The 27,676-nt window shown below is 37.7% G+C and overlaps 2 protein-coding genes and 1 pseudogene across 2 annotated transcripts in view; 2 read left to right on the forward strand and 1 right to left on the reverse strand.

The window, feature by feature from the left end:
• SLC25A15 (solute carrier family 25 member 15) overlaps positions 1-2,206 on the forward strand; it is an 80,163-nt gene extending 77,957 nt beyond the window's left edge. The window contains exon 9 of the transcript XR_009559763.1: positions 2,082-2,206. The gene's annotated coding sequence lies outside the window, so the exon portion shown is untranslated. The remainder of the gene's footprint in view (positions 1-2,081) is intronic.
• LOC115866684 (phosphatidylinositol 3,4,5-trisphosphate 3-phosphatase TPTE2-like) overlaps positions 1-22,943 on the reverse strand; it is a 56,658-nt gene extending 33,715 nt beyond the window's left edge. The window contains exons 1-8 of the mRNA XM_030882430.2: positions 22,313-22,943; positions 21,563-21,625; positions 11,918-11,968; positions 10,572-10,733; positions 8,643-8,762; positions 7,074-7,173; positions 6,868-6,931; positions 6,055-6,119 (exon numbers count right to left, since the gene is read on the reverse strand). Of these exons, the coding sequence (XP_030738290.1) occupies positions 6,055-6,119; positions 6,868-6,931; positions 7,074-7,173; positions 8,643-8,762; positions 10,572-10,733; positions 11,918-11,968; positions 21,563-21,625; positions 22,313-22,380 (693 nt within the window). The 5' untranslated portion in view covers positions 22,381-22,943. The remainder of the gene's footprint in view (positions 1-6,054; positions 6,120-6,867; positions 6,932-7,073; positions 7,174-8,642; positions 8,763-10,571; positions 10,734-11,917; positions 11,969-21,562; positions 21,626-22,312) is intronic.
• LOC115866534 (serine/threonine-protein phosphatase 4 regulatory subunit 2 pseudogene) lies at positions 1,186-2,738 on the forward strand (annotated as a pseudogene).
• Positions 22,944-27,676: the final 4,733 nt, after the last annotated feature.

The raw sequence follows: 27,676 nt of genomic DNA on the forward strand, positions 1-27,676 counted from the left end.
GATGGTTTTCAAATAGCCCACAAAAGTTGTGATGACTACTCTGATTAGCCTCTACTGTAAATACACATTGTTTAAAGCTACCAGAGAAGGAAGTTAGTAGGTGGTTAACAAGCTTTAAGAAAACTGTAATTTGTTCTAAAATTTGTATGGAACCACAAAAGATCCTGAATAGCCCATCTTCAGAAAGAAAAACAAAGCTGGAGTTATCACACTCCCTGATTTTAAACTATACTATTGATACAAAGCTGAAGTCATCAGAACAGTAGGGTACTGGCACAAAAACAAACACATAGATCAATGGAACAGAATTGAGGGCCCAGAAAAAAACCCACACATATATGGATAATTAATTTATGATAAAGGAGCAAAGAACATACAGAAAGGATAGTCTCTTTAATATATGGTGTTGGGAAAACTGGACAGCCACATGCAAAAGAATGAACCTATACCACTATGTCACTCCATACACAAAAATTAACTCAAAAAGGATTAAAGACTTGAATGTAAGATGTGAAAACATAAAACTCCTAGAAGAAAACATAGCTGGTAATTTCATTGACATTGCTCTCAGCGATGTTTTTGTGGATCTGACTCCAAAGGCAAGGGAAACAAAAGCCAATGTAAACAAATGGGACTACGTCAAACTGAAAAGCTTCTGCACGGTGGTGAAAACCACGATCAAAACGAAAAGGCAGGGCTTCCCTGGTGGCGCATTGGTTGAGAGTCCACCTGCTGATGCAGGGGACACGGGTTCGTGCCCCGGTCCGGGAAGATCCCACATGCCGCGGAGCGGCTGGGCCCGTGAGCCATGGCCGCTGAGCCTGCGCGTCCGGAGCCTGTGCGTCCGGAGCCTGTGTTCCGCAACGGGAGAGGCCACAACAGTGAGAGGCCCGCGTACCGCAAAAAAAAAAAAAAAAAAAAACGAAAAGGCAACCTAGTGAATGGGCAAAAATATTTGCAATTGATATATCCAATAAGGGGTTAATACCCAAAATATATGAACTATACAACTTAAAAACAAAAAAACAACCCAATTAAAAAATGGGTAGAGGACCTGGATAGACAACTTTCCAAAGAAAATATACAGATGGCCAATGGGCACAAGAAAAGATGTTCAGCATCACTAATCATTAGGGAAAAATGCACATCAAAACCACAATAAGACATCACTTCACGCTTATTAGAATGGCTATTATCAAAAAGGTAAGAAATAACAAATGTTGGAGAGGATGTGGAGAAAAGGGAACCCTCAAACACTGTTGGTGGGACTGTAAATTGGAGCAGCCACTATGGAAAACAGCACGGAGATTACCCCCCAAATTAAGACTAGAAATGCCATATGATCCCAGCTATTCCACTTCTGGGTATTTAGCCAAAGAACACAAAAAACCACTATAATTCCAAAAGATATCTGCACCCCTATATTCACTGCAGCATTATTGACAACAGCCAAGATATGGAAACAACCCAAATGTCCACTGATGAATGAATAAAGATGTGATAAATACGTGTGCATGCACGCACACACACACACACACACACACACAATGAATACAACTCAACCATAAAAGAATGAAGTCCTGCCATTTGCAACAACATGGATGGACCTTGAAAGTATTTGCTAAATGAAATTGTCAGGAAGAGAAAGACAAACACCATACAATTTCACTCATATGTGAAATCTAAAAAAATAAAACAAATGAACAAACAAAAGTGAACAAAACCAAACATAGATACAGAGAACAGATTACTGGTTACCAGAGGGGAAGGGGTTTGGGGTGTGGCTGAAATAGGTAGAGGCTCAACTGTATGGTGACAGACGGCAGCTAGACTTGTGCTGGTGATCACTTTGTAGCGTATACAGATGTTGAATTTTAATGCTGTACTCCTGCAACTTATACAAAAACAAAGAGAGAGAGAGAATGGGGTGGGGAGGGAGGAAGGGAGAGAACAGGAAGGAAGGAAGGAAGGGAAGGAGGGAAGGAGGGAAGGAAGGAGGGAGGGAGGGAGGGAGGGAGGGAGGAAGGAAGGAATGGTTTGCCTCAGAGCACAGTGAGCAAAGAGTCTTTACAAACTTACAGCATGACGAGGACAAAATTCACAATGACTCTGACATCTGGATCAGGAGTTCCTCAGTCAGCCGTATAGAAAATAAACATCCAAATGAATATGGTCTGGGAGCTGAGGGACATGAGGTTAAAAAACTCAAGTTTGACAAAGAAGGTGAAGTCAGAGATGACCAAACAACTTCTAGTCACACTTCTTCAGTTATGACAGAAGAAACAGAAGAACCAGTTTCATCTAAGAATAAAGACGAAGAGAAGAGGATGAAGAGGACGAGTGTCTTTAACAACAGAAATGATTCCAGAAAAAAAAATTCAAGAGAAAGAATCTGATGATGCCTTAACTATAAATGAAGAGAATTCTGTGGAAAATAATCAAATAGAGGAATCTCATCTGTCTCAGGATGAGACAGATTTACATTCCGAAGACAGTGAAAACAGAGGCCCTGCAAGGAGGATTCCAACTGCCATGAAACAGAAGAATTAGGAGGCTCCAATTCCAGTAGAACTGGAGAGATTCTCTCAGAATCTTCCACAGAAAATGACTATAAAGCCACAGAAGTCACTGATGAACCAACAGAACAAGACTATTTAGAAATAGTTACATGCAGTATTTCACACTCAATTCTAGTCTTACACTGTATGAAATTTCTGTGTAATCAAATGGACCTTTAGTTTTGCACAAGTAGAAGGTTGTAAAATAAAGTACTTCATGGGATTAAACCCTGAAAGAGTTGTTCTTGTAGGAACTGTGAGTATCAGCTCTTCCGGGTCCTGCTTACTAAACACTTTTTTGGGGGGGCGGGGGAGGATCTGGTTAAATCAGTGGCTTGTGTATAGATTTTTTTTTTAATTTAGAATTAAAATTTTCAAACTGGAAGGTAATAATTACAATTTTTTTTTTTTTTTGGAGAGTATCATGCTTAGATTATACATATGTGAAAAGGCTTCTAGTCTTTTTCTAACAGCTCTGGTAGTTTTCATATTTTGGTCATAGTTTCAACATTTACCATATGAATTAAAGGGTTTCATGGTAGTTATATTATTTATATTTATAAATTACATATATGTTCATCTTTTACAGAAACAGAAAAATTAAAAATTTGCTCCCTTAGAATAATATATGTATATTTATGTGTAACATATTTTATAATGTTATATATATGATATAACATGTAATATAACACATATATAAAATATAACATATAACATTATATACAAATAATGTATATAACAGAATTATATATTGCATAAATGATATATAAATTTTAATTTACATTTCATACAAAATATAAATTATATAATTATATAATATATAAATTATAAATTTATATGTTACATATCTATATACTTATAGTATTATATATTTATGATGTTAATATATTCATAATATATGCATACTTATATATTATTGTTATATAATTATGATATGTAATATATAGTTATATAATTTATATATTATATAATTATATATAATAACATAATATACTATATATAAATATAATATATTATTAAAAAGGGGAAATGTTATATTTTTCTGTTTCTATAAGAGATAAGTTTATATTATATATTTATAAATGGAATAATATATTTACATGTTATATAAGACATATACATATAATATATAATTTATACATGTAATTATATATTATTCTGTATAATATATATAAGTATACATGTATTATTCTAAGGGGGAAATGTTATGTTTTTCTGTTTCTATAAGAGATAAGATATATATGTAATATATATTTATAAATAGAATAATAGTTATACTATATAAAATTTATATGCAGTAATAGATAACATATAATTGTATATAACATGATATATATTACATTTACTATATTCTAATTTTATATATTATATATTAATATATATTTAATATATACTGTAATATATATTTTATTTAAATATACACTATTTTAAGAGAGAAATGTATTATATATTATATAATTACATGTACAACTATACATTATCTTATATATGCTATATAGTATAGTATATATAATATATATTACATATAATTATATACACATTATTCTGAGAGGGGAAATGTTCTATTTTTCTGTCTCTATAAGATATGCATTGGATACTTTTTCTATTGGTAATGATCGAGTCCACATCTTTCAAAGCCGTTCCTTTCTCTAAGTAATTAAAAATCTGGCCCTTGTGAAACCATGGAAACTTTAAGTCTGTTGAAGTATCAGGTTAAACACGTTCTGAGAGATCTGTTCAAACTAAAATTCTTTTGTATACTTTTGTGGTGCTTGAGAAAAAGACTTCACCATTTGTGAGAAAATGTGCTTTATCTTGGAAATTGTGTTCAAACATTAGCTTACTATTTTGTAGGATTGAATATGCTTATGAAGCTGATGTGAGACCGTCTCAGAAGAACTGGGCAGATTCACAGAACTTTGCTTTGCTTTTCTGAACATTTGTGAATACTGCACATTTCTAACATACTCTAGAGTATGCAAATGTCAATGGTATGAAACACAATTACACTGGAAAACTAAATTAATGATGAACTTGAGCTAAATGACTGAAGGCCATATTCACAGATTAAAGTCACGCAAGCCGTACAACTTCCTGTCAAAATTACTGGCTGCCAAATTTATACTTGTTTCTTCAGATGTACCTTTTGATATTTAGAATTTTTGATTTTCTGTAAAAGAGACTTTTTAGAGTGTAATGTGTCTGCTGCCTTTGTGAAGCAATGTATAATTGTATAATTTCTGTAAGTAAACTGAATGCTTGAGCTTTCAATCAGTATTCTAGAAGCAATAAATGTTATTTTATACCATTTAGAAAGAACTACTGTACACCCAACAATATTGGATAAATCCCACAGAATTCATTTTAAGCATAAAAAGCTGGTCACAGAAGATGTAGTCTATGATTCCATTTATGTGAAATTCAAGAAAAAGTAGAACTAATCTGTTGTGACACAAGGGAGAATAGTAATTACCTCCAGTGTGTTGGGGTATTGACTGAAAAAGAGCAAGAAATGTTCTATATTTTGATAGGGGTGTTGGCTGTATATATACCTATATATAATTTTATCAAGATATACATGAGATTAGCACAATTTACATGCCTCAAAGTATAATTATATATACACATACTTATATATAGACATACACACATATACATACAAAATTACAGTTTTATTGAGATAGAACAAATACTGTAAATTGCACTAATGTATACACACCCACACACATATGCAAACTTCTTAAACAATGACTTTTAACTGGCATTTCATAGTAAGCATCACTTGATGTTTGAACTTTATTTAATCTACGGGACCTAAAGCAGTATGTATCCACTGTAATTTAGGATCTCAATCTAAGAATACACATTTTAGTTAAAGAATTCTCAATCTTCTTCCCTATGACAGATCATGAAAAACAGCCACAATTCACCACAATTCCTGCCTTCCAGAGACGGCATCTGTCGTCTGCTTGAATCTGAACCGGGTTTGTAGTTTGCTTGTCCAATAGGATAAGGTAGAAGCCACATTATACTAGTTGAGAGCCAGGGCCTCTGCATTCTTTGATGCTAGTGAGGTCCTTGCCACTGCCTTATGTGAACAAGCCTGAGCTAGCCTGTTACAGAATGAGACATCACTTGGAGCCAGCCAGCAATGCCATTTTAGACTAGCCCACCCTCAGATGCCCAGCTGCTGCCCACAGATGCATGAGTTAGCTCTGCTGAAATTAGTTAAGCGTGTCCCTGATCAGTTAAGCGCAACTCAAATTCACAAACCACATTATCACGAGCAAAGTAAATGTTTGCTGTTATAAGTCATTTAAGTTTGCGGGTGATTCATCACAGAGCGAAAGCTAATTGATAGCAATCCATGATAATTTTTTACCTGAAAGAGTAAATTTTTAGGAGAACACTGTCATCTCTGGGCCCACATTATCTCACAATTCCACAGTCTATGCTTACTGAGAAATGTGAGCATTTGTTAGATAAAAACTCTTACCTTAATGGGATTCCTATAGAAAGACTGCTTTCCAGAAGATGGGAATGACATGGCAATAATACGCTCTGGAAGTCAAAACAGTCACTATTAACAAATGTTATAGATGTGAAACAATATATGAGAACTCGACTTACATATAATCAGACTGCTTTCATAGAAAAGAACTGTCAGGATCGAGAATGACAGGAAAAAAGCTAACTAACCCTCAGGATAATCAACTTTAATATCCAATACTGGATATTAAAGTATCCACTATTTTGACCATTACATTCAGTCTTCCCAAGTCTCAACTGGTTCCAACCTTATGCAACAGATTTGCGTTGACTTTTGTCTGGAGGGCCCCCTGTGGTGGGAATTGATTTCTTTTTTAAACACCAAAGAAAAATGAGAGATCTGGGCTCCAGCAATGTTGGGAACTCCTAGGATGCTTTCCAGTGTTCCCCTGACTCAGAAACCCAGACCTACAAAGCAATGACTTCAGCGTTCTAGGAAGAGAACAGGCCTCTCCGAAATCCTTGGGACCGAGGATAACTACTAGAATTCAATAAATTCTAAACCAAACAAATGGAGTCAGCTGAAAATCCATTCAACTTCCTATACTATAAGCAAGTAGCCCTGAATTGAGATGAAAATTAAGATTTTTCCATTTTCAGGGTTAAACTCCAAATATGTCCCACTATCATAGGGGCATATGTCTTCGTGGATAAAAAATGCTTTGAAAAAACATGCCTCAGACAGGGAAAGAACAAAATTAGCATATAATTACTCACACACAAGAAAAATGTGATATTAATATATGAAAACTTCACAAACCAGTAATGTAAGTGAGGTCTAACTCAAATCCATCCTTCTTGTATCGCCGTTTGTTTCCTGAAACCTGAGGGTTTAAAACAATCATTCATTTGTAAAACATAACTCAACATAAAAAAAGAACAATATATAGATATCTACAACCCTTGCCAGTATTTCCTGAAGCACAAACATTTTTTCTGAATCATAAACATATTTTGCCCACTTACCATCCTCCTGGTCAGCATTTCAAGATGTCTTTTTTGATGAGCCAGATGAAAAACTCTTATTAGAGTGATAAGTCGTAGAGGTCGTAAAATAATTGTCGACCTAACAATAAAAGATTCATTTTTGCTTTAGAAACAGAGGATTTTGTCAGTATGGACTAAGTTTAGAGCAGTGGCTCTTAACCAGGGGCAATTTTGCACACGACCCCCTGGCCCAAGCCTCCCGCCCACCCCGGGCATATTTGGCAATGTCCAGAGACATGTTTCGTTGTCACAACTGCCTGCGAGGGGCTGCTACTTGCATCTAGTGGGTAGAGGCCAGGGATGCTGTTCAGTACCGATGCACAGGACAGCTCCCTTACTAAAAATGTATCTGTCCAAAATATCAGTAGTGCTGGTGTTGAGAAACTCTGATTTAAAGAAGAAGTCATATGGTAGACTCTCAGAATTTGTGGGTTTAACTTCTGTGGTTTAAGACAAGCATTTTTCAATCTTTTTCCCATCAAAACAGAATTCTTATTCCCCTCTGTTACTCCCATGAGTAACAGGGGTTCACTAGAGCTGTGAACACACATCAGGCAGGTAGCAGATGAGTTACTTCCCAAGTGTGTCTCCTACCATCAGGAAGAAACACGCTGGCAAAGAACTGATGGTCTGGGCTAGCGCTTCTCTAGCTTGAGTGTGCATGCTGATTCAGTAGGTCTAGAGTGGGCCCTGAGGTGTTTTTCTTCTTGTATTTCTGACAAGCTCTTCGGTGATGCTGAGATTGCCTGTCTGAAGACCATACTGGTTTTGGTTATTTTCAAAAACTCCGAAAGCTTGTCACATCAAGTTTTGTTGGGACCTGAGGGAAAGTCCTGAGAAGCTGGAGTGCAGGAAGTGGCAAGCTATCTGACTAAGGAATAGGCCTAGTGAGCCACCCAACAGCTACATCCTAGAACACTTTTGCTCTTTTTCTTCTCACTGCCACAGTAGAAAGAGGAGGAGAAAGAAAAAAGCCATCGGTCTCTCATACACATTTTTGTTTGATCCCTAATGGTTCTAACCTTGCCTCAGCTTTCATCATGTTAACTATACTGCAAAAATTGTACCTCTGTGTTTCTACCCATGTCACCTCGTTTTTCTCTTCCATTTGTTCCTTTTTAGAGAATCATCATTGGAGGCACTCACATTTTTCATCAGCTCAAACCAGTACTCTCTTGGTTATAGGAAAAACCCAGGAATTTCACGTGTAAGAAATTTGTGGTTGAAGCGCAAGTGGGAATTTAGTGGGAATTTCAAAATGTAGAGAAGTTCAAGTTGGGACAAGAGGCAAGTCCCCAGTTTCTTCTTTGGGGGCATCATCTTCTTCATTCAACTAAAGGTACTCAGTGTGGACACCCTTCACTGGTCCCTAAACACCACCATCCTTTAGTTTCCAGATATGTGGAAATTTATCTCAACGTTTCATTTTCACGCAGCTCATTTAGCACAGAATTAGCACATTCAGAGTTAAAAAGATTACACAAAATGAAAGCCACAGAAAATATTTTTTAAGAAAGAAAAACTTGAAGGGAAGCATATGTTTCTTACTTGGGGAAATCTTTAAGAACCTTAAAGTCATAGAAAATACAAGCAATATTGACCAGTAGAGTCACCACAATAATGGCAGCATCTAAGGAGTTAAATATATCAGAAAAATACCGTCGTATCCTGTAACAAAAAATATATATATATAAGTTTATGCTTCCCCAAAGAAGAGGTAGGGATATTTTAAAAGCACACATTATTGGACTCATCCCCCTTAAGATTTCTGGTTTGGGATTTCCCTGGTGGTCCAGTGGGTAAGACTGCGCTCCCGATGCAGGGAGCCCGGGTTAGATCCCTGGTCAGGGAACTAGATCCCACGTGCATGCCGCAACTAAGAGTCCGCATGCTGCAACTAAGAACCAGCGCAGCCAAAATAAATAAATATTTTTTAAAAAAAGGCATTCAGCTTTGATGAATGATTCATTTATTTATTTATTTATTTTTGGCTGTGTTGGGTCTTCGTTTCTGTGCGAGGGCTTTCTCCAGTTGCGGCGAGCGGGGGCCACTCTTCATCGCAGTGCGCGGGCCGCTCACTGTCGTGGCCTCTCTTGTTGCAGAGCACAGGCTCCAGATGCGCAGGCTCAGTAGTTGTGGCTCATGGGGCTAGTTGCTCCGCGGCGTGTGGGATCTTCCCAGACCAGGGCACGAACCCGTGTCCCCTGAATTAGCAGGCAGATTCTCAACCACTGTGCCACCAGGGAAGCCCTTGATGAATGATTTAAAGTGCATTTACTAGACTAGATTAAGGAAAAAAATATTCATACTCATTTTATACTTATATAGGACAAGAACATCAATACGGCAAGTATAACCATAGTATAGTAAGAGATATAACCAAACCATTGAACAAGAGACAAGCATTGCCTTCACACAGGTGGGAGAGAGAGATGGGATGGTGAGCAATGCTATCGCACAATGGAAGCTGAACATGTCACAGCCCTAGAGAAACGGGCTGTAAGATGTGAATGAAAGGAGCTTGTGAGAGGAAGATGGGTCCACTACTTTGGCCTGCAAACTCATCACCTGGCTTTGCACCCACAGTGGAATCCCAGTGAGCTGGTGTGGCCTCCTCTGTGCAAAGCTGAACTTTCAGCCCTGGCACCTCCTCAACACTAGCTCCTTCAGCCATTGGCACTGGGGCTCCAGGGGAATCATCTTCTAATCCTGGGATAGCCCCTTTAGGCTCTGAGTAACCTGGGAGTGGGCAACTGTCCTCAGCTCAGAGGCACGAGGACAGAGATTCAGCCAGAAAGGAGACAAGCATGTTCCAAAATGCTCTGGATGAAGTGAGGCTGGGGAGTTTAGTCCCTGACTCGCTCTCCCATAGAGCTTAACACAAGTTTTTGTTCATTTATTTTTAAATTTCTCATTTTAAAAAAATTTTTTGGCCGTGCAGCTTGCAGGATCTTAGTTCCCCGACCAGGGATCGAACCCATGCCCCCTGCAGTGGAAGCATGGAGTCCTAACCACTGGACCACCAGGGAAGTACCACAAATTTTTATTTTAACTGAAGTAGGGTTTGCTCATGATCTATTATCTAGTACTTAATATACTGTCAGCTTTTATTTACATTGAACTCAATAAAAATATCAATATTTATACTTCACATACATATTCCTCTTAATAACATGCATGTAGACATATTAGCTGCCTGGCCCCATTTTGCAAACCCTTTAAGCTTTACCTGTTGAAGGAACTATCTAGAATACATGGTTTGGAGACTAGAGTGCCAGTTGCAATAGTAATATTAAAGCTCAGTCTGATAGAAATTGGGATTTGGATTGTTGTTTCTCTTGTGGAGTATGCCTTCAAGGAGAATTATTTTGATAAAGAGGGGCACATTTAGTTGGGTTGACCTGGTAATTCCTTGGGATGCTTCTCATAGCAGTACAAAATAGCTCTATGTGCTTTTAAAAAATTAATCAAACTTACCCTTCTATAAATACTCGAAGGAAAACATCCATGAAAAAAAATAAAGCAATAGCTAAAGAAACTGAACGATATTCCACAGGAATATACATCGTGCTATCAGAGACAACTATGTCTGTAATGATGAGGGACACATCCACAAAGGTCAGCAAAATTCCAAATATTCTACAACAAACAAATAAATAAACCAAATAAGGATAAAGTGGTTTTCACACCTATAGGTAGACTAACTTCAGCCCAATGATCTGATATCAAAATGTCATTATTTGGGGTTAAACTGTTCAGTGGTAGGGAGAACTGCCCTTAGAATCGCAACATAAATGACTCTGCCTTTCACCCAATAGAAGCAGTTGTTAGAGAAATAAATTTCCCACTAAACCACTTCATGATATCATGCCCTTTTATATTAAGACACATCAGACCAACACTCCAAGACAGAAGAGGCAAACTACATTAAAATTACATTTCCAATTGTAAACCCTTCTTAAAATTTAAGAATTTTAGCAGGGTCTTCTACCCATTTCCCTCAATAAATTAAACCTCATTAATCTTGATATTTTTAAAGAATTTAGTAATAAAAACCAAGTGAAAGCATGACTAACATAAGCCCTTAAAAGACTACTTTGACCAGTAAGGCTTCTTATCAGTGAGTGTATCAACAAATATAAGATTACATATCAATGGATGGTTCTGGCACAGTTCTGGGCACGTAAGAAGGAATTCAATTCAATAACTACATACATAATTGAACTCTAAAGTAACTCCTAAGCCTTTTTCCTGTATATGCTAAACACATTCTCTATAAGTTGATTATACTATTTGTGTACTCTATGAAGATAAATTAATCTTAAAGCACTTTTTCACAATTGCAATGCAAATTAAACTATCAATTTAAAAGGAAGCAAGTACATTGTGTGAATCTGTAACATAGCATGAAATCTTACTATCATGTAGAGAAGAAAGATCTAAGTAAAATGTTTCCAGAATTAAGGAGTAATTCTAGGTGAATAAACACCTAGTATTTATTAATATTTACTAAAACACTTTCCTTATAACTATAGAATTTTGAAATGCATGTTTCATTATTTTTACTTTTACAGGTAGAAAAAAACATGTTAATATGTTGATATTAAACTCCGTACATGCCATTTCTTTGCAATTCTTAATGTTTAGCTTCAATTAAAATTCCAAGATAAATTAGATTGCATTAAATGGGGCACAAAGGTTATTTAGCGACATACTGACAGTGGAAATGCTTTTTTTTTCCTCCCAGATCCTTTGCCATTAAAAAATATTGATATTAAATGTAATACATACTTAATTACCTCCTTTTCTGGAGTCTCACATACCTGAAAGTGAAGGATGATACAATCAAGTACACAATTCTCTTAATCTTGCTGCTGCAATAAGAAGTAAAAATAAAATTTCAGAGCTTTCAAGTGTATCAGATTTTTCCTAACATATAGTATGAATTTAACCAACAAAGGCCTTTATAATTTTTAAAGTCTCCTGAAGTGGCCTAACAAAATGCTTTTTACTAATAACTGTAAAAATTTCACCTGGGGCTTCCCTGGTGGCGCAGTGGTTGAGAGTCTGCCTGCCGATGCAGGGGACACGGGTTCGTGCCCCGGTCCGGGAAGATCCGACATGCCGCGGAGCAGCTGGGCCCGTGAGCCATGGCCGCTGAGCCTGCGCGTCCGGAGCCTGTGCTCCGCAACGGGAGAGGCCACAGCAGTGAGAGGCCCGCGTACCGCAAAAAAAAAAAAAAAAAAAAAAAATTTCACCTGATTCTTTTTTTCTTTCCTATGTAGAATATATGTGAAAAAAACCACTAAACTTTCCCTTCACTGTAAGGCTCTAATCCCAACGTAATGGTAAGATTAAGCTTGGGGTCATCAACTAAAGCAACAGAGCATGGAGACAGAAGGGAATGGAAGAAGAGATGTGTGTTCCAGCTCTCCCATGAGTGAGCTGTGGGATCCTGGGCAAGTCATCAAACTATGGCCAGACCTGTTCTACAGCAATAGAATAAGGGACTTCAGGGAAGCTCTTGTCTTGTAATATTCATTTCTTGAAACAAGTCACCCCATGAATAAGACAGTTAAGCATTAATGAGACTCACAGCTGGGGTGGGAAGTGCACTTTGGAGGTGAGGAATGTTAGTAAGATACATTTCAAAGGGGAAACACACTGGAGGCTGGGCTCCTTCTGTTAGGAGGAGGAGGAGACGGTTTTATAGCGCCAGCAGTTGTGCCTCATTTTGCCCTATGGCTGGAGACAAGGTAGTCATTGAGGAGCAATTTCTTGCCCTGCTGAAGCCTCCAACACGTGACCCAAATTCCACCCCAAGTGGGATTTAATCCCAAAGCAATGCTCACAGACTGTGCCCAAGACTGGAGAAGAGGGAGGATATATGCCGAATAGAACTGGGGCACTGCCAAGTGGAACGAGCCACAGATGGATACTGTTGGGCTAAGCTGAGCTATAAGATCTCCCCACCCCCTCTAATTTCTCCCTTCTCCATCTGCACCCACTACCTCTGCCCAGGCTTAGCGAGCAAAGGTTGATGTGGATGGGGAACTGATTGGCCAAAAGAGGTGAACCTCCCCTGAGGTTGCCATTCTCTCTTTTTTTTTTTTTTTTTTTTTGCGGTACGCAGGCCTCTCACTGCTGCGGCCTCTCCCGTTGCGGAGCACAGGCTCCGGACGCGCAGGCTCAGCGGCCATGGCTCACGGGCGCAGCCGCTCCGTGTCATGTGGGATCTTCCCAGACTGGGGCACGAACCCGTGTCCCCTGCATTGGCAGGCGGACTCTCAACCACTGCGCCACCAGGGAAGCCCATGCCATTCTCTTAATACAAGCCCTTTCTGATCCCAGACAGACTATCAGATCTCTGGGTAGCAAAGAAATGTTACAACAAATCAGAACTTACTTGACAAAGTGAATTTACAGAACCATGCCCGACAGAATCATTGGGGCACAAAAGGATGGCTTGGGGTGGCTTTAGGCTCTACTATCACTTTCAGTGCCTCCCAAAACTACCCCAAGTAAATATAGAATTGAGGGTTTTTTTAAAAAGGAGTGTGCTATATAAATGCAGCTTCAAACAATGTGTGTGGAGTTTGCTGGGAAAGGACTGTAACTCGGTAATTATACATTTAGAAAAAGTACTATTCATATTTGGGAGCAACAGACATACACTCCCCAACACCCAGTGCAACCATGTAACTTTCCTAAAAATGACTACTCAGAGAAGTGCTTGAGCCAACTGAGCAAGGAATAAAAATGAAGGAGGCAAGAATAAGGAAGATGCCTTATAGAGAAAAGGTGTCAAGAAATAAAGTCATAAAAATTCAGAACTAAGTCCAAATAATCATTGTTAATGTAGCACATGGAAATGTAAACAAATGATTCTAAAAGCAAAGATAAATAACAAAATTCTCGATAAAAGTATGGATTTAAATTTGCAGGATTTTCCCACATTAATTTGGGTTTCTCAGAAGACAGAAGTAAAAGCATGTTGCATTTCTATCTTCCCAGGTACAAGTCCAGTTTTAAACTGGATATTGATGGAGAAACAAAGGTACAATTATGTTTTCTAAAAATAGGTTTATAACTTTCATATTATTAAAACTTGAATAAAAACAAATCAACTAATAGTATAATGTTAAAAAAATTTAAAGAAAAAATATCAAGAAGTGTTTAATACAGAAAACAAAGTAAAATGATAGCAAATAAAACCAAACATACCTGAAATGATAATAAATACAAACACATTACTTTCACATCAAATACTGACAAATACTTTTAGATAAGTTTAAAAACTAAAGGCACTATATGCTGTATACAAGGACAAAAACTAAATTAAAATGATAGTTTGAAAATAAAGAGATGGACAAAGATATCAGATGCAAATGTTAAATCTCAAAACATTAAAAGTTGTAATATTAATATCAAAGTTGAATTCAAAGCAAAAATATTAACTATGACCAAGACTTATTTTATACTGATAGAAGGTAGACTCTATAAGATACTATTAAGACCATGCTGAACAGGGGTGGGATCTGCATTGCGGGCAGGTCCTATCTTTCCCATTGGACACTTATTTCTCTGCACAGATGGTGGAGGGAGGCACGTGGTCATACTCAAAGCATTAAAGGCACTGGGATGATTCTTTGGTTTTCCTGCTCTCACTCCAGGGCTCTGGGTCCCCCCCACCACCAAACTATCCACAACAGACAAGGCTATATTCCTAGATTAAACTCAGGTTGAAGAGAGCAGAGTCAGGCTTTAGATCTGAGTCCAACCTAAGTTAGCTCATTAGGATTCTTTACTGGGACTTAGAGAGGAACCTCCAAAGTACCTACGGGTGTCCTTTGCCCAGCTTGGTCCTCAGGGATATACTTCCCTTTGGAGTGGGTGTTGGTAGCAAGGATAAGCTCTGAGTGTCCCTGGTCAAACACTATCCATTTTAAAATATATATATATATTTATTTAAAAACTATATATATATTTTTTCTATTGTGTAGATAAAACATATTTAAAGCATTTCTATGAAATTTTAAAAGAAATTTATCCTACAAGATAAAAAAAAACTTTAATGGTATTCTAAAATATAAAAATTATTCAGACTACATTTTCTGACCACAATTTAATAAAACCAGTGAAGTGGAAGAGTACTATACAAGATATTTAATTGCATTTTATCACTACAGAAATTTTAAAGGTGCCACATATGACAACTTAGATTAAATGGAGATATTGTTTGAAAGACACAAACTACTAAAATGTGCTCAAGAAAAAATAGATAACCTGAATAGCTTAAAAGGTAATATATCTAGTAGAGAAATTGAACTTGTAGTTTAAAACTTTCCAACAACAACAAAAAAGTCCAAGCCCAAGTGACTTCACAGGAGAATTCTACTTAATTCTTTAAGAAAGATACAAATCTAAACAAACTCTTCCATAAAACAGAAGAATAGGGACTGCTTCCAAACTCATTTTAGGAGATTAGCATTACCCTGATACCAAAACCAGTAAAGACATTACCTGACAAGAAAATTACCAATATCCCTCATAAATATAGATACAAAAATCCTTAACAAAACATTAATAAATTGAATCTAGCAGTATATATATATATTTTAAATTCATGACCACTTGGTGTTTGTTCCAGGAATTCAAGGATGGTTCAACATTCTAAAAATAATGTAATTCGCCATGTCAACAAACTAAGGAAAATAAAACATATGATAATCTCAATAGAGGTAAAAAATTTTTTAAACAAAATTTAACATCCATTTATGATAAAAACTTTCAGTGAACTAGGAAAAAAGGGAACTTCCTTAACCTGACAAGGGGCATTTATGCCCCCCCAAAACAAACAAACAAACAAACAAACTATGGCTGATATCAATCTTAATGGTGAGACTGAATGTTTTCTTCCAATGATTAGGAATCTAGGATGTCAGTTCACATTTCTTCCACTCAAAATTATATTGGAGTCAATGTAATAAAGCAAGAAATGGCCTATAGATTGAAAAGGAAGAAATAAAATTCTATTTGTAGATGAGATGCTTGCCTACCTAGAAAATCCCAAGGAATCTACAAAAAAGCTAACAGAACTAATAAGTGAGTTTAACAGTTATTGTATAAAAGGTCAATATACAAAATTCAACTATATTTCTATATACTAGCAATGAATGATTGAAAAGTAGAAATTTAAGCAACTGAACCATTTATATTAGCACCAAAACCCATGAAATACTTTTATTATAAAGTAACAAAATACGTGCAGGATCTGTATGCTGAAAATTACAAAACTTGACGAAAGAAAATGAAAACCTAAAGATAAGAAGAGATGTGAAATGGTACTGCCATTTTGGAAACTATTTCTTATACAATTAAACATACACTTTACCATAAGTATCAGCAATCCTATTCCTTGGCACTAACCCAAGATAAATGAAAGCTGTGTCCACACAAAAAACTTGTACATAAATGTTCATAGCCACATTACTCATAACAGGCCCAAACTGGAAATAATCCAAATGCCCATCAATGGGTGAATGGATAAGAAAATATGGTACATTCACAGTGATGTCAGAAACATGACCGAGTGAAAAACTACCTTTGTCTCTGCCCTTCAATCTACAACCAATAAAACCCACAACTCAACAAAGGTGCCACTGTCCAACACAACAGTTTGCCAGAGGACTCCACACATCTGTACATCTAAAGGCGGGTGAATTGGAACATAGAAGAGATGGAACGAGGGAACAGTGGAATCAGTGCCTGCAATCCTGGCCCTCTGACCACAGCAGCCGTGCCCACAGCTTCAGAGAACACAGTAGCAGCAGGGGAAGCAGCACACATGACTACAGGCTCCAGACCACACCAGCACCCATGGCTACATGTAACTGACCAACAATGGGGCCTGGGATCCTGTCCCTCCAGCCGCCGAGGTGACCACAACCTCACTGCCACTCCCCCACCTGCAGTGGCACAGCCCATGAACTTAATGAGATATAAGAAAACTCAGAGAGGTAGTTTAATGAGCTCAGGAATAAAAATGAATGAACAGAAAGAATATTTTACCAAAGAGACTGAAACTCTAAAAAGAAACAATTGGGAGATTGGGATTGACATATACACACTACTATATATAAAATAGATAACTAATAAGAACCTACTGTGTAGTACAGGGAACTCTACTCAATAGAGTGGATATATATGTATAGGTATAACTGATTCACTTTGCTGTACAGCAGAAATTAACACAACATTGTAAATCAACCATATGTCAATAAAAAATAATTTAAATAAAAAGGAACCAAAAAGAAACTCTGGAGCTGAAGAACTCAATAAATGAGATGAAGAACACACATTAGAAGCACTGGAAACAGAGCAGACAATATGGAAGAGAGAATTAGCAAGCTGGAATATAGCAATCTACAAATGATACAAGTAGACGGGGAAAGAGAAAAAAGATTTTTAAAAGGAAGAAATCCTGAGAGAGTTATCTTACTCTTTCAGGAAGGACAACATTAGGATAGTGCATATCCCAGGAGGGGAAGAGAGGGAAAAGGGAGCAGAGAGTTTATTTAAAGAAACAATAGCTGAGAACATCCCAAACTTGGAGAAGGAACTGGAGTTACAAGTCCATTAAGCTAAGAGAACACCTAATTACCTCAATGCAAAAAGACCTTCTCCAAGACACATAATATTAAAATTGTTAAAAGTGAATGACAAAGAATTTTAAAATCAGCCAGGGCAAAAAGGATGGTAACCTACCAGGGAACCCCCACTATTAGGCTATCAGCAGATTTCTCAGCAGAAACCCTACAGGCCAAGAGGGAGTGGAATGACATTCTCAAAATACTGAAAGAAAAAAACTGTCACCCAAGAATACTGTATATAACACAGGTATCATTCAGATATGAAGGAGGAATAAATGGTTTCCCAAAGAGAAGCTGGACTTCATCAGCACTAGACCTGCCTTACAAGAGATGTTGAAACGAACCCTTCTATCAGAAACAAAATGACAAATACACAAAACTTTGAGCAAGGTGATAAATAGAACCAGAAAATTGCCACTCTTTACCAAGATAAGTTTTTAAATACTTTATTATAGTATAAAGGTTAAAGGGAGAGAAAAAAAGAAAGCAGAAAAGTAACTATAGCTATCTACAGTTTGGTAACAAACTCACTAAACAAAAACAGGTAATTTGAGACTATAAAAACAAAAGGGGACGAGGAAAAGGATGGAACTTATGTTTTTAAAAAATGTTTTAGTTCACTATAAATTATATCATAATGTGTGAAAAGCATGCTGAAATCAGAAGGCTAGAAAAATGATTAAATAGATTCTGGAAAGACCCAGTGTATAAAGATTCATAACATAATAGAGATGGATTTTAAAATCTTTGAACAAGATATAAATGTTTTCAATAATGGGTTCATTCATTCAACCAAACTCACTGAGTGCCTACTATGTGCCATGGCACTGTTTGAGGCACTGGAGATACGGCAGTTAAAAAAATGGACAAAATTTTCTTCCATCATGATGTTTAAATTCTGTCTCGTGCAGACCATAAATATAATAAATAAATAAATAAGGTAGTAAGTTATAAGGTGATAAATGCAATAAGGATCATTAAATCAGGGTAAGGACAATGGAGGGGGATGCAACTATGATGCTGGGGAAACTAAGTAGTCACCTGGGAGAAAAGTAGACTCCTACATTTTATACCTTAATACAAAATAAATCCTGGGCAGATGTTTTATTTAAATATAGAAAATAAATTCAAAGCATAGATGAATTTTGGTGAATATATTAAAATCTTAGGTAGAGAAAGACTTTCTGACACTAAAGGCATCAATCATAAAGAAAAGGACAGATGCATTCAACTGTATGAGGATTATAAACTTCTATATAGTGAAAAGCTAGGCAACCTGGGAAAAAATACTTGCCCTATCTATGATATAAAAAGGATATATTTAACTTTTCTATCCAATGGCAGTGATAAACACCCCGATTTTAAACGGGCAAAGGTAGTTTGCAAACAATGAAATACAAGTTCTATGAAAAAAAGTATAAACAAAAACAATGTCAAATGTGCATTAGAACAAACATATTTACTAACATTGAAAAGATGAGCAATGGCTAGCGTGAAAGGGGAAGAGATGTACACTGCATCTTGGTGTGGAAAGTGTCAAAATCAATAGCCTCACAAACGTTCCTTTTGACACAGAATTTCCACCTCCGAGAATTTTTTTTTTTTTTTTTGGTGGTATGCGGGCCTCTTACTGTTGTGGCCTCTCGCGTTGCGGAGCACAGGCTCCGGACGCTCAGGCTCAGCGGCCATGGCTCACGGGCCCAGCCGCTCTGCGGCATGTGGGATCTTCCCGGACCAGGGCATGAACCCCCCTCCCCTGCATTGGCAGGCGGACTCTCAACCACTGCGCCACCAGGGAAGCCCTCCAAGAATTTTTATTATAAAGAAATAAAATATACAGAGGTTTGGTCTCAAAGTTATTCATCATTTTTTGTAAGAAGTCACAGCTTAAATTGTCCAGAAATATCTGACAATTTAAATGAATGACAATTTAAACATCTATACCATGAAATATTATACAGCTGTCAAAAGGAATGTTGCAAATTTAAAAATCAATAAAATCAAATACAGGCAGAACTTCAGGCAACAATAAAAAATCTGAAATTAAAAAATATATAATGTTGTAAATGCAAATATAAATGCATGGAAATATAGTCATGATATGTCACTAAGTAATAAGGTTATTTTTAAAACAATGTATTATACCATATCCATAAACAAAAAGCCTAAAGAACCTTGAAGGGCATCTATTAAACATTAGGAATGCCTATTAATGGGAGGATTTATGGCTTGTTTGTATTTTCTGATTTTCCTAATAGTGAAACTTTATTGCTTTACTTTTGGTTTTTAGTATAAAAATTATTTATGGTGCTTTAGAGTTTTAAAATCACACTGAATAATGTGTGTGTACATATTACTCCACATTTATTTTTAGGTTTTTATTATACTACACCTAGCACCCAGTAGATAGATATTGTAGATAGCATTATTACCAGTTTACAGATAAAAGACCTAAAATTTAAAGTAGTTTAGTATTTTGCCAAGTGTCCAGTGCATATTAGATGACAAAGCCAAGCACTGATTCCAGGTCTTACTCCAAATCTAATACCATCCCCCAGTCTGAAACACCAGTGTCTCTCACACAGGGACTATTGCAAATGCCACCCAAATCTCTACCATAAGCATTTGTCATTTAAAAAACTAAACACTTTTTGTTTGTAAGAAGAAGGAAATGCTTGCCTTCCTCAGTCTATTCAAATTTTGCCCCCGCCCTGGGCAGCCTCATTGCAGAAAATATATAGTTAATATGCAGACATATCATTTAATTAAGAAGCAGAGTGAACTCTTCACTGACGGCCCATGATGAAAAAACAGAAAATGGAAATTCATGGGTAATTTGAAGAACTACTTGTATTCATTAGTCGCCCCTTTATTTTTCATGTTGTTTTTGTCTGGACACCAACAGATTACAACAGTAACCAATTCATTGCCTCTTTAGCAATACTCACTCCCCAACATTAATTCAAGTTGGTAAATGGTTACTGGCCATTTACTGGTAAATGGTTACTGGCCAGTAACTGGCCAAGAGAGTAGCAGAAGAAAAATTGCATGAATAATTCTGCAGTCCAGACATATGGGCTTTTTTTTTGAAGTACAATTGATTTACAATATTAGATTAGTTTCGGGTGTACAACATAGTGATTCAATAATTTTATAGATTATATTCTATTTAAAGTTATTACAGAATAATGGCTATATTTCCCTGTGCTGTACAATATATCCTTGATGCTTATTTTATACATAGTAGTTTGGGGGAGGGAGAGTCAGACGTGTGTGATTTTAAGAAGGTATCGTGTCCCTGTCATTGAGTACTGGTAAAAATGCCTTCAGATCAGTGCAACAGGAAGTACTCTAGTGAGATTACTCAGAAACAAGTCAAAATTAATAAAATCCCAACGGACATTAAGAGGTCTTTAATCAGCAAAACATGTTTGCTTTTGCTCTCGTCCCATTTGCTCATAGACAAAATCAACAAAACTAGGAATCAGAACATATCCAAGAAAAATGAGAAAGGAACACAAGTGAAGAGAAGTAGCATTCTGCAATCCTCTGTTTAGAAAGAAACTTTGTAATAAAATTAGTCTCTACTAAGGATATTTTCACATTTTCAAACTGGAACACTTGTGAATATGTGGAAATATTTTTTCAAGTATGGTACTTACATACAAATACAAATGGAATCATTTTATACCCTTCCTCCCAAACATTTTGCTATCTTTTCCATAGCTCCTTTTTTTTCCACCTCAACATGAGCCCCATCTTCTAAAAGATAAATCCATCAACAGCTCCCTCCCTCCGAACTTCAAACTGACTTACTAATGTGAATTGAGAAGGTCAATGTCTTCACCATCATCGATCTTGGACAGCTGTTCCGTCATACTTTAACCGCCAACAAATGCAAAAATATATCATTAGAGATTTGCTACATGGAACAGTGATATGAAAAACTTATTTGAAGAAAAAGAATTCCTTAAATCTAAAGGAACCATGACTTAGCTCACTGGATGACCCAATCTTACAGAAAGAAATTTAGAATCACTGTCTAGAAAACTCTGTATTCCATGGATACTTCTAAGACTGAATTTTGCAAGTCTTTCCCTCTCTGTTTCTCCCTATGTCTCTGTCTCTGCTTCTGTCTCACTCTTTCTATAAAGATAGAGATTAATAATATATAGATAGCACTGATGCAAGTAAATTATATCAGCAGCCTTGGAAGGCACCATAACTAAAAGGCAAGATATATCAAAGTAGTCAAAGACCTTTAATGTCAATTTATTTGGGTCACTGTGAAGGATTAAAAATGTACATAGCACGAAATGACTTCTTTTTTTGGCTGAAATTGGATACACTTGCTCTAGAACTTATAAACTGGTTGAACTCAAAAAATTATGTCAATTAGTTATTTGGAACCTGGGTCCCTGCACCACCTACTTTTCACATACCATGGGTATCGTTTTCTCCTTGAATAGGTTTCAAATCACTGCCTGAGACAAGGACTCCATAACTAATTGGGTTTCACAAATCTCAATATCCTCCCTCTTCCCCCTCTCTATATTTATATCTCACCTTTTATCTCTGCCTCTCAATTCACGAGTCAGGGCTAAAGGATTAAAATGTACATAGTAAGACTCCATGTGTCTTATAGATTTATTTTTAAATGCAATTTAGCTATAATTACTCTGCAATTTATAATTTAGTTGCCCTAAAAATAACATTCTAATCAGTTATTTAAAACCTGGTATTTAATTTTTCTGTAGAAAATAACTTTATATGTAGGTAATAAAAATCTTAGTCCTGTGGGAAAACTTAATAAATCAAATTTATGTACATTTCTTTACTCCCAAACCTAACCCCCAAGTGTAAACACCATTTTGTGATTAAATTTACTTCAAATTCAGCTTGAGTTTGTAGGTACTCATCTCACTTGTCCTATAATTTTCTGCCTTCTCAAGTCCCTATACCACCTAGTAACTCTTCACAAATCATAGATGTCTTTCCTGCCCTTCAGACAGGGTCAAGACAAGGCAGGGGCTCCCTCCAATGTGATGGTGGGTTTGGGTTTGGGGCACCAGCCTCACATGGTGGCAGAGTTCCGGAAGGTGAGGGACACATCCAGGATCTATCAGATCCATTTTTTTCTGCTGAGGGTTCCCCTCTGCTCTCTATCCACTGAGACCTTCTCCTAACTCCTATTATGATTCTGTCCTCTCTCGGCCCATGCATGGGCAATCTGATACTTTCCTAAAGGAAAGTATCAGATAGTGGCTGCTCCTAACTAAGGGTAACAGACATACTAGGGGTAAGAACACTCCCTTTTATGACCTGTTCTTTTTTTCCCCCCAAATAGATCCAAAAAAGAAAGAAAGTGACATATTGAGGCTGGCAAAACAAACAAAACCCTTAGATAAAGCGTCCAAGAAACTCTGTATTGCCATAGATGGTCCCCAGAATAAATTTCACAAATCTCAATATCCCCCCTTACACTATCTATCTATAATTATATCTCACCTTTCATCGGAGGGTTCAACACAAATTACTTTTTCCACCTCGCTCTGGTCATAGCTAAAGGATTATAAGACTTCACATCTCCCTAGACTTATTTTTAAGTGCACATTAGCTACAAGTGCTCTACAATTTATAACCTAGTTGTCCTAAAAATAACATTCTAATCAGTTATTTAAAACCTGATATTTCATTTTCCCCTGTAAGTGAGGCTTTATACATTTGTAATGAAAATCTTAAGTCCTGGGGGGGGAAGTCATGAATCAAGTTTATAGACATTTCTTGACTCCTGAACCCCTTCAGGAGTACAACTTTCTCCTTGCAAAATAAGTTTCTCTCCTTTCTTGGCCCATTTTAGTAGAGCCTCATACACAAGCATTTGGATAGTTTCCCTAGGGGTTTCGGCTGCATCTAAGAGTGATAGATGAGTAAGAAGCATCCCTCTTATGACCTGTTTCTGTTTTATCCAACTAGATACAAAAAAAAGAAACATACTTACATAGGCTACAGTAAAAAGATTTAGAAACAACGTCAAAGACACGCTGTTATGTCATGAATACTCCTAAAAATGAACCTCCCAAATATAATCAACCTCTCTCCCCTTTCCTCTCTCTGTTTCTCTCATTCTCGCATGCTCTCTCTCTCTGCATTTATATACACATATATATATATTGTTGACATCTATCTTTATTTCTATCTCACGTATTAGTGGTGGGTCCATCAGGTCTTCCTGTTGTCAATTCACTCAAAGCAGTGCTAAAGGATTAAAAAGGCACAGAGTCAGACACCCTATAATTTTCTCCGTTAAACTTTCTGGTTCAAATTAGTTTAAATTAATGCTTTCACTTATAAACTAGATGACCCTTTAAAAACTGACATGTAAATCGATTGCTTGAAACCTGGTAGGTCATTTTCCCCAGAAATGAGGCTTTATGTATTTGTAATGAATATCTTAACACTTGTCAAAAAGGTAATGACTCAAGATTGAAGTACAGTTCTTTCCAACTGAACCTGATCCAATGTGTAACAACCTTTTGGGGTGGCATTTATTTCAAATTCAACTTCAGGGTGTAGGTACCCAACCTTCTTGACCAATCTAACTTCCTGACCACGTCTGTGGTCACAGGAGGCATGCTTGTCTTTCCTGCCCCTGACATAGGGTCAAGTAACTACAGGTCTGAGTCAGGGGCTCCATCTGATGTGAACATGGGTCTGGATTTGGGGTATCGGCCTCACATGGTAGCTGATACAATTTATTATTATTCTCCTTGCTCCGGACGGCTTTCACCTTCGCCACACCCACTCCAGGAGAGTCTCATACACAGGCAATCTGACAGTTTCCCGAGAGTTTGGCTGCTACTAACTGAGAGTCAAGACTGGGAGTAAGAAGATTCCCTCTATGTCTTGTGCCTCTTTTTCTACCTCAATTCAAAAGACAAAGACTATTCCACATAGAATCTTACCACGAGCGGACGTGAGGAACAGTATCGAGGGAACTCTATATTCCCATGGGTGCTCCTAAGGGTGAACATCCCAAATCTCAATGTCTCTGAATATGTTATGTTCTGTATGTTTGTATGTGTGTACACATTATACATGTATTTATTTATCATATCTTAGTTTGCCATGAAGAATCCTGCCAATTCACTCAGGGTAGTGCTATGGTATGTTTTGGTTTTTGTGCTATGGTATTAAAAACAGACATAGTAAGATACCACATGACTTCTAGACTTTTACATTTTTAGTTCAAATTAGCTATAATTACTCTTTTTTTTGGGCTGCACTGTGCATCCTGTGGGACCTTAGTTCCCCAAACAGGGATTGAACCTGGGCCCTCAGCAGTGAGAGTGTGCTGTCCTAACCACTGGACCGCCAGAGAATTCCCTGCTACAATTACACTTAAGCTTATAAACTGGTTGGCTCTTAGGAAATTCACATGTAAATCAGTTATCTGGAACTTGATATCTCATTTTTCCTAGAAATGATTCTATATACATTGTAATGAATATTTTTGACCCACCAAAAAGTTAATGACTCAAGGTTGGTTCAAGATGGTGGAGTAGAAGGACGTGCTCTCACTCCCTCTGTGAGAACACCAGAATCACAACTAACTGCTGAACAGTCATCCACAGGAAGACACTGGAACTCACCAGAAAAGATGGCCCAAATCCAACGACAAAGGAGAAGCCACAGTGAGACGGCAGGAGGGGCGCAATCACAATAAAATCAAATCCCATAACTGCTGGGTGGGTGACTCACAAACTGGAGAACACTTATACCACAGAAGTCCACCCGCTGGAGTGAAGGTTCTGAGCCCTACGTCAGGCTTCCCAGTCTGCGGGTCCGGCAACGGGAGGAGGAATTCCTAGAGAATCAGACTTTGAAGGCTAGCAGGATTTGATTGCGGGACGTCGACAGGACTGGGGGAAACAGAGACTCCACTCTTGGAGGGCACACACAAGGTAGTGGGCACATCGGGACCCAGGGGAAGGAGCAGTGATCCCATAGGAGACTGAACCAGACCTACCTGCTAGTGTTGGAGGGTCTCCTGCAGAGGTGGGGGGTGGCTGTGACTCACCGAGGGGACAAGGACACTGGCAGCAGAAGTGCTGGGAAGCTCTCCTTGGCGTGAGCCCTCCCAGAGTCTGCCATTAGCCCCATCAAAGAGCCCTGGTAGGCTCCAGTGTTGGGTTGCCTGAGGCCAAACAACCAACAGGGAGGGAACCAAGCCCCACCCATCAGCAGACAAGTGGATTTAAGTTTTACTGAGCTCTGCCCGCCAAAGCAAAAGCCAGCTCTACCCACCACCAGTCCCTCCCATCAGGAAACTTGCACAAGCCTCTTAGATAGCCTCATCCACCAGAGGGCAGACAGCAGAAGCAAGAAGAACTACAATCCTGCAGCCTGTGGAACAAAACCACATTGACAGAAAGACAGACAAGATGAAAAGGCAGAGGACTGTGTACCAGATGAAGTAACAAGATGAAACCCAGAAAAACAACTAAATGAAGTGGAGATGGGCAACCTTCTAGAAAAAGAATTCAAAATAGTGATAGTGAAGATGATCCAGGACCTCGGAAAAAGAATGGAGGCAAAGATCGAGAAGATGCAAGAAATGTTTAACAAAGATCTAGAAGAATTAAAGAACAAACAAACAGAGATGAACAACACAATAACTGAAATGAAAAATACACTAGAAGGAATCAATAGCAGAGTAACTGAGGCAGAAGGACGGATAAGTGACCTGGAAGACAGAATGGTGGAATTCACTGCTGCAGAACAGAATAAAGAAAAAAGAATAAAAAAAAATGAAGACAGCCTAAGAGACATCTGGGACAACATTAAACGCAACAACATTCGCATTATATGGGGTCCCAGAAGGAGAAGAGAGAGAGAAAGGACCAGAGAAAATATTTGAAGAGATTAGAGTCGAAAACTTCCCTAACATGGGAAAGGAAATAGCCACCCAAGTCCAGGAAGCACAGAGAGTCCCATACAGGATAAACCCAAGGAGAAACACGCCGAGACACGTAGTAATCAAATTGGCAAAAATTAAAGACAAAGAAAATTTATTGAAAGCAGCAAGGGAAACATGACAAATAACATACAAGGGAACTCCCATAAGGTTAACAGCTGTTTTCTCAGCAGAAACTCTACAAGCCAGAAGGGAGTGGCATGATATACTTAAAGTGATGAAAGGGAAGAACCTACAACCAAGATTGCTCTACCCAGCAAGGATCTCATTCAGATTCGACGGGAGAAATCTGTAGCTTTACAGACAAGCAAAAGCTAAGAGAATTCAGCACCACCAAACCAGCTCTACAACAAATGCTAAAGGAACTTCTCTAAGTGGGAAACACAAGAGAAGAAAAGGACCTACAAAAACAAATCCAAAACAATGAAGAAAATGCTCATAGGAACATACATATCGATAATTACCTTAAATGTGAATGGATTAAATGCTCCAACCAAAAGACACAGTCTCGCTGAATGGATACAAAAACAAGACCCATATATATGCTGTCTACAAGAGACCCACTTCAGACCTAGGGACACATTCAGACTGAAAGTGAGGGGATGGAAAAAGATATTCCATGCAAATGGGAATCAAAGGAAAGCTGGAGTAGCAATACTCAGATAAAATAGACTTTAAAATAAAGAATGTTACAAGAGACAAGGAAGGACACTACATAATGTTGATCCCTCACACAGGGTCAACAACTGCAGGCCTGAGGCAGTGATGGCTCCAGCCACTTCCACTGCCATCACAGGTTTGGGTCTGAGGACCCTTACGTAGTGGCAGAGCTCTGGAGGGTGTGGGACAGATCTAGGGTCTGTTAGCTCCATTCTCTTCTTTTGAGGGCTCATCTCTTGCCAGGCCACTGCTAGCCTTCCCCTTGTTTCCAAATATGAATCTCTCCTCATTTG

This window comes from Globicephala melas, chromosome 18, assembly GCF_963455315.2.
Source record: "Globicephala melas chromosome 18, mGloMel1.2, whole genome shotgun sequence".
NCBI classification, from domain to species: domain Eukaryota; kingdom Metazoa; phylum Chordata; class Mammalia; order Artiodactyla; family Delphinidae; genus Globicephala; species Globicephala melas.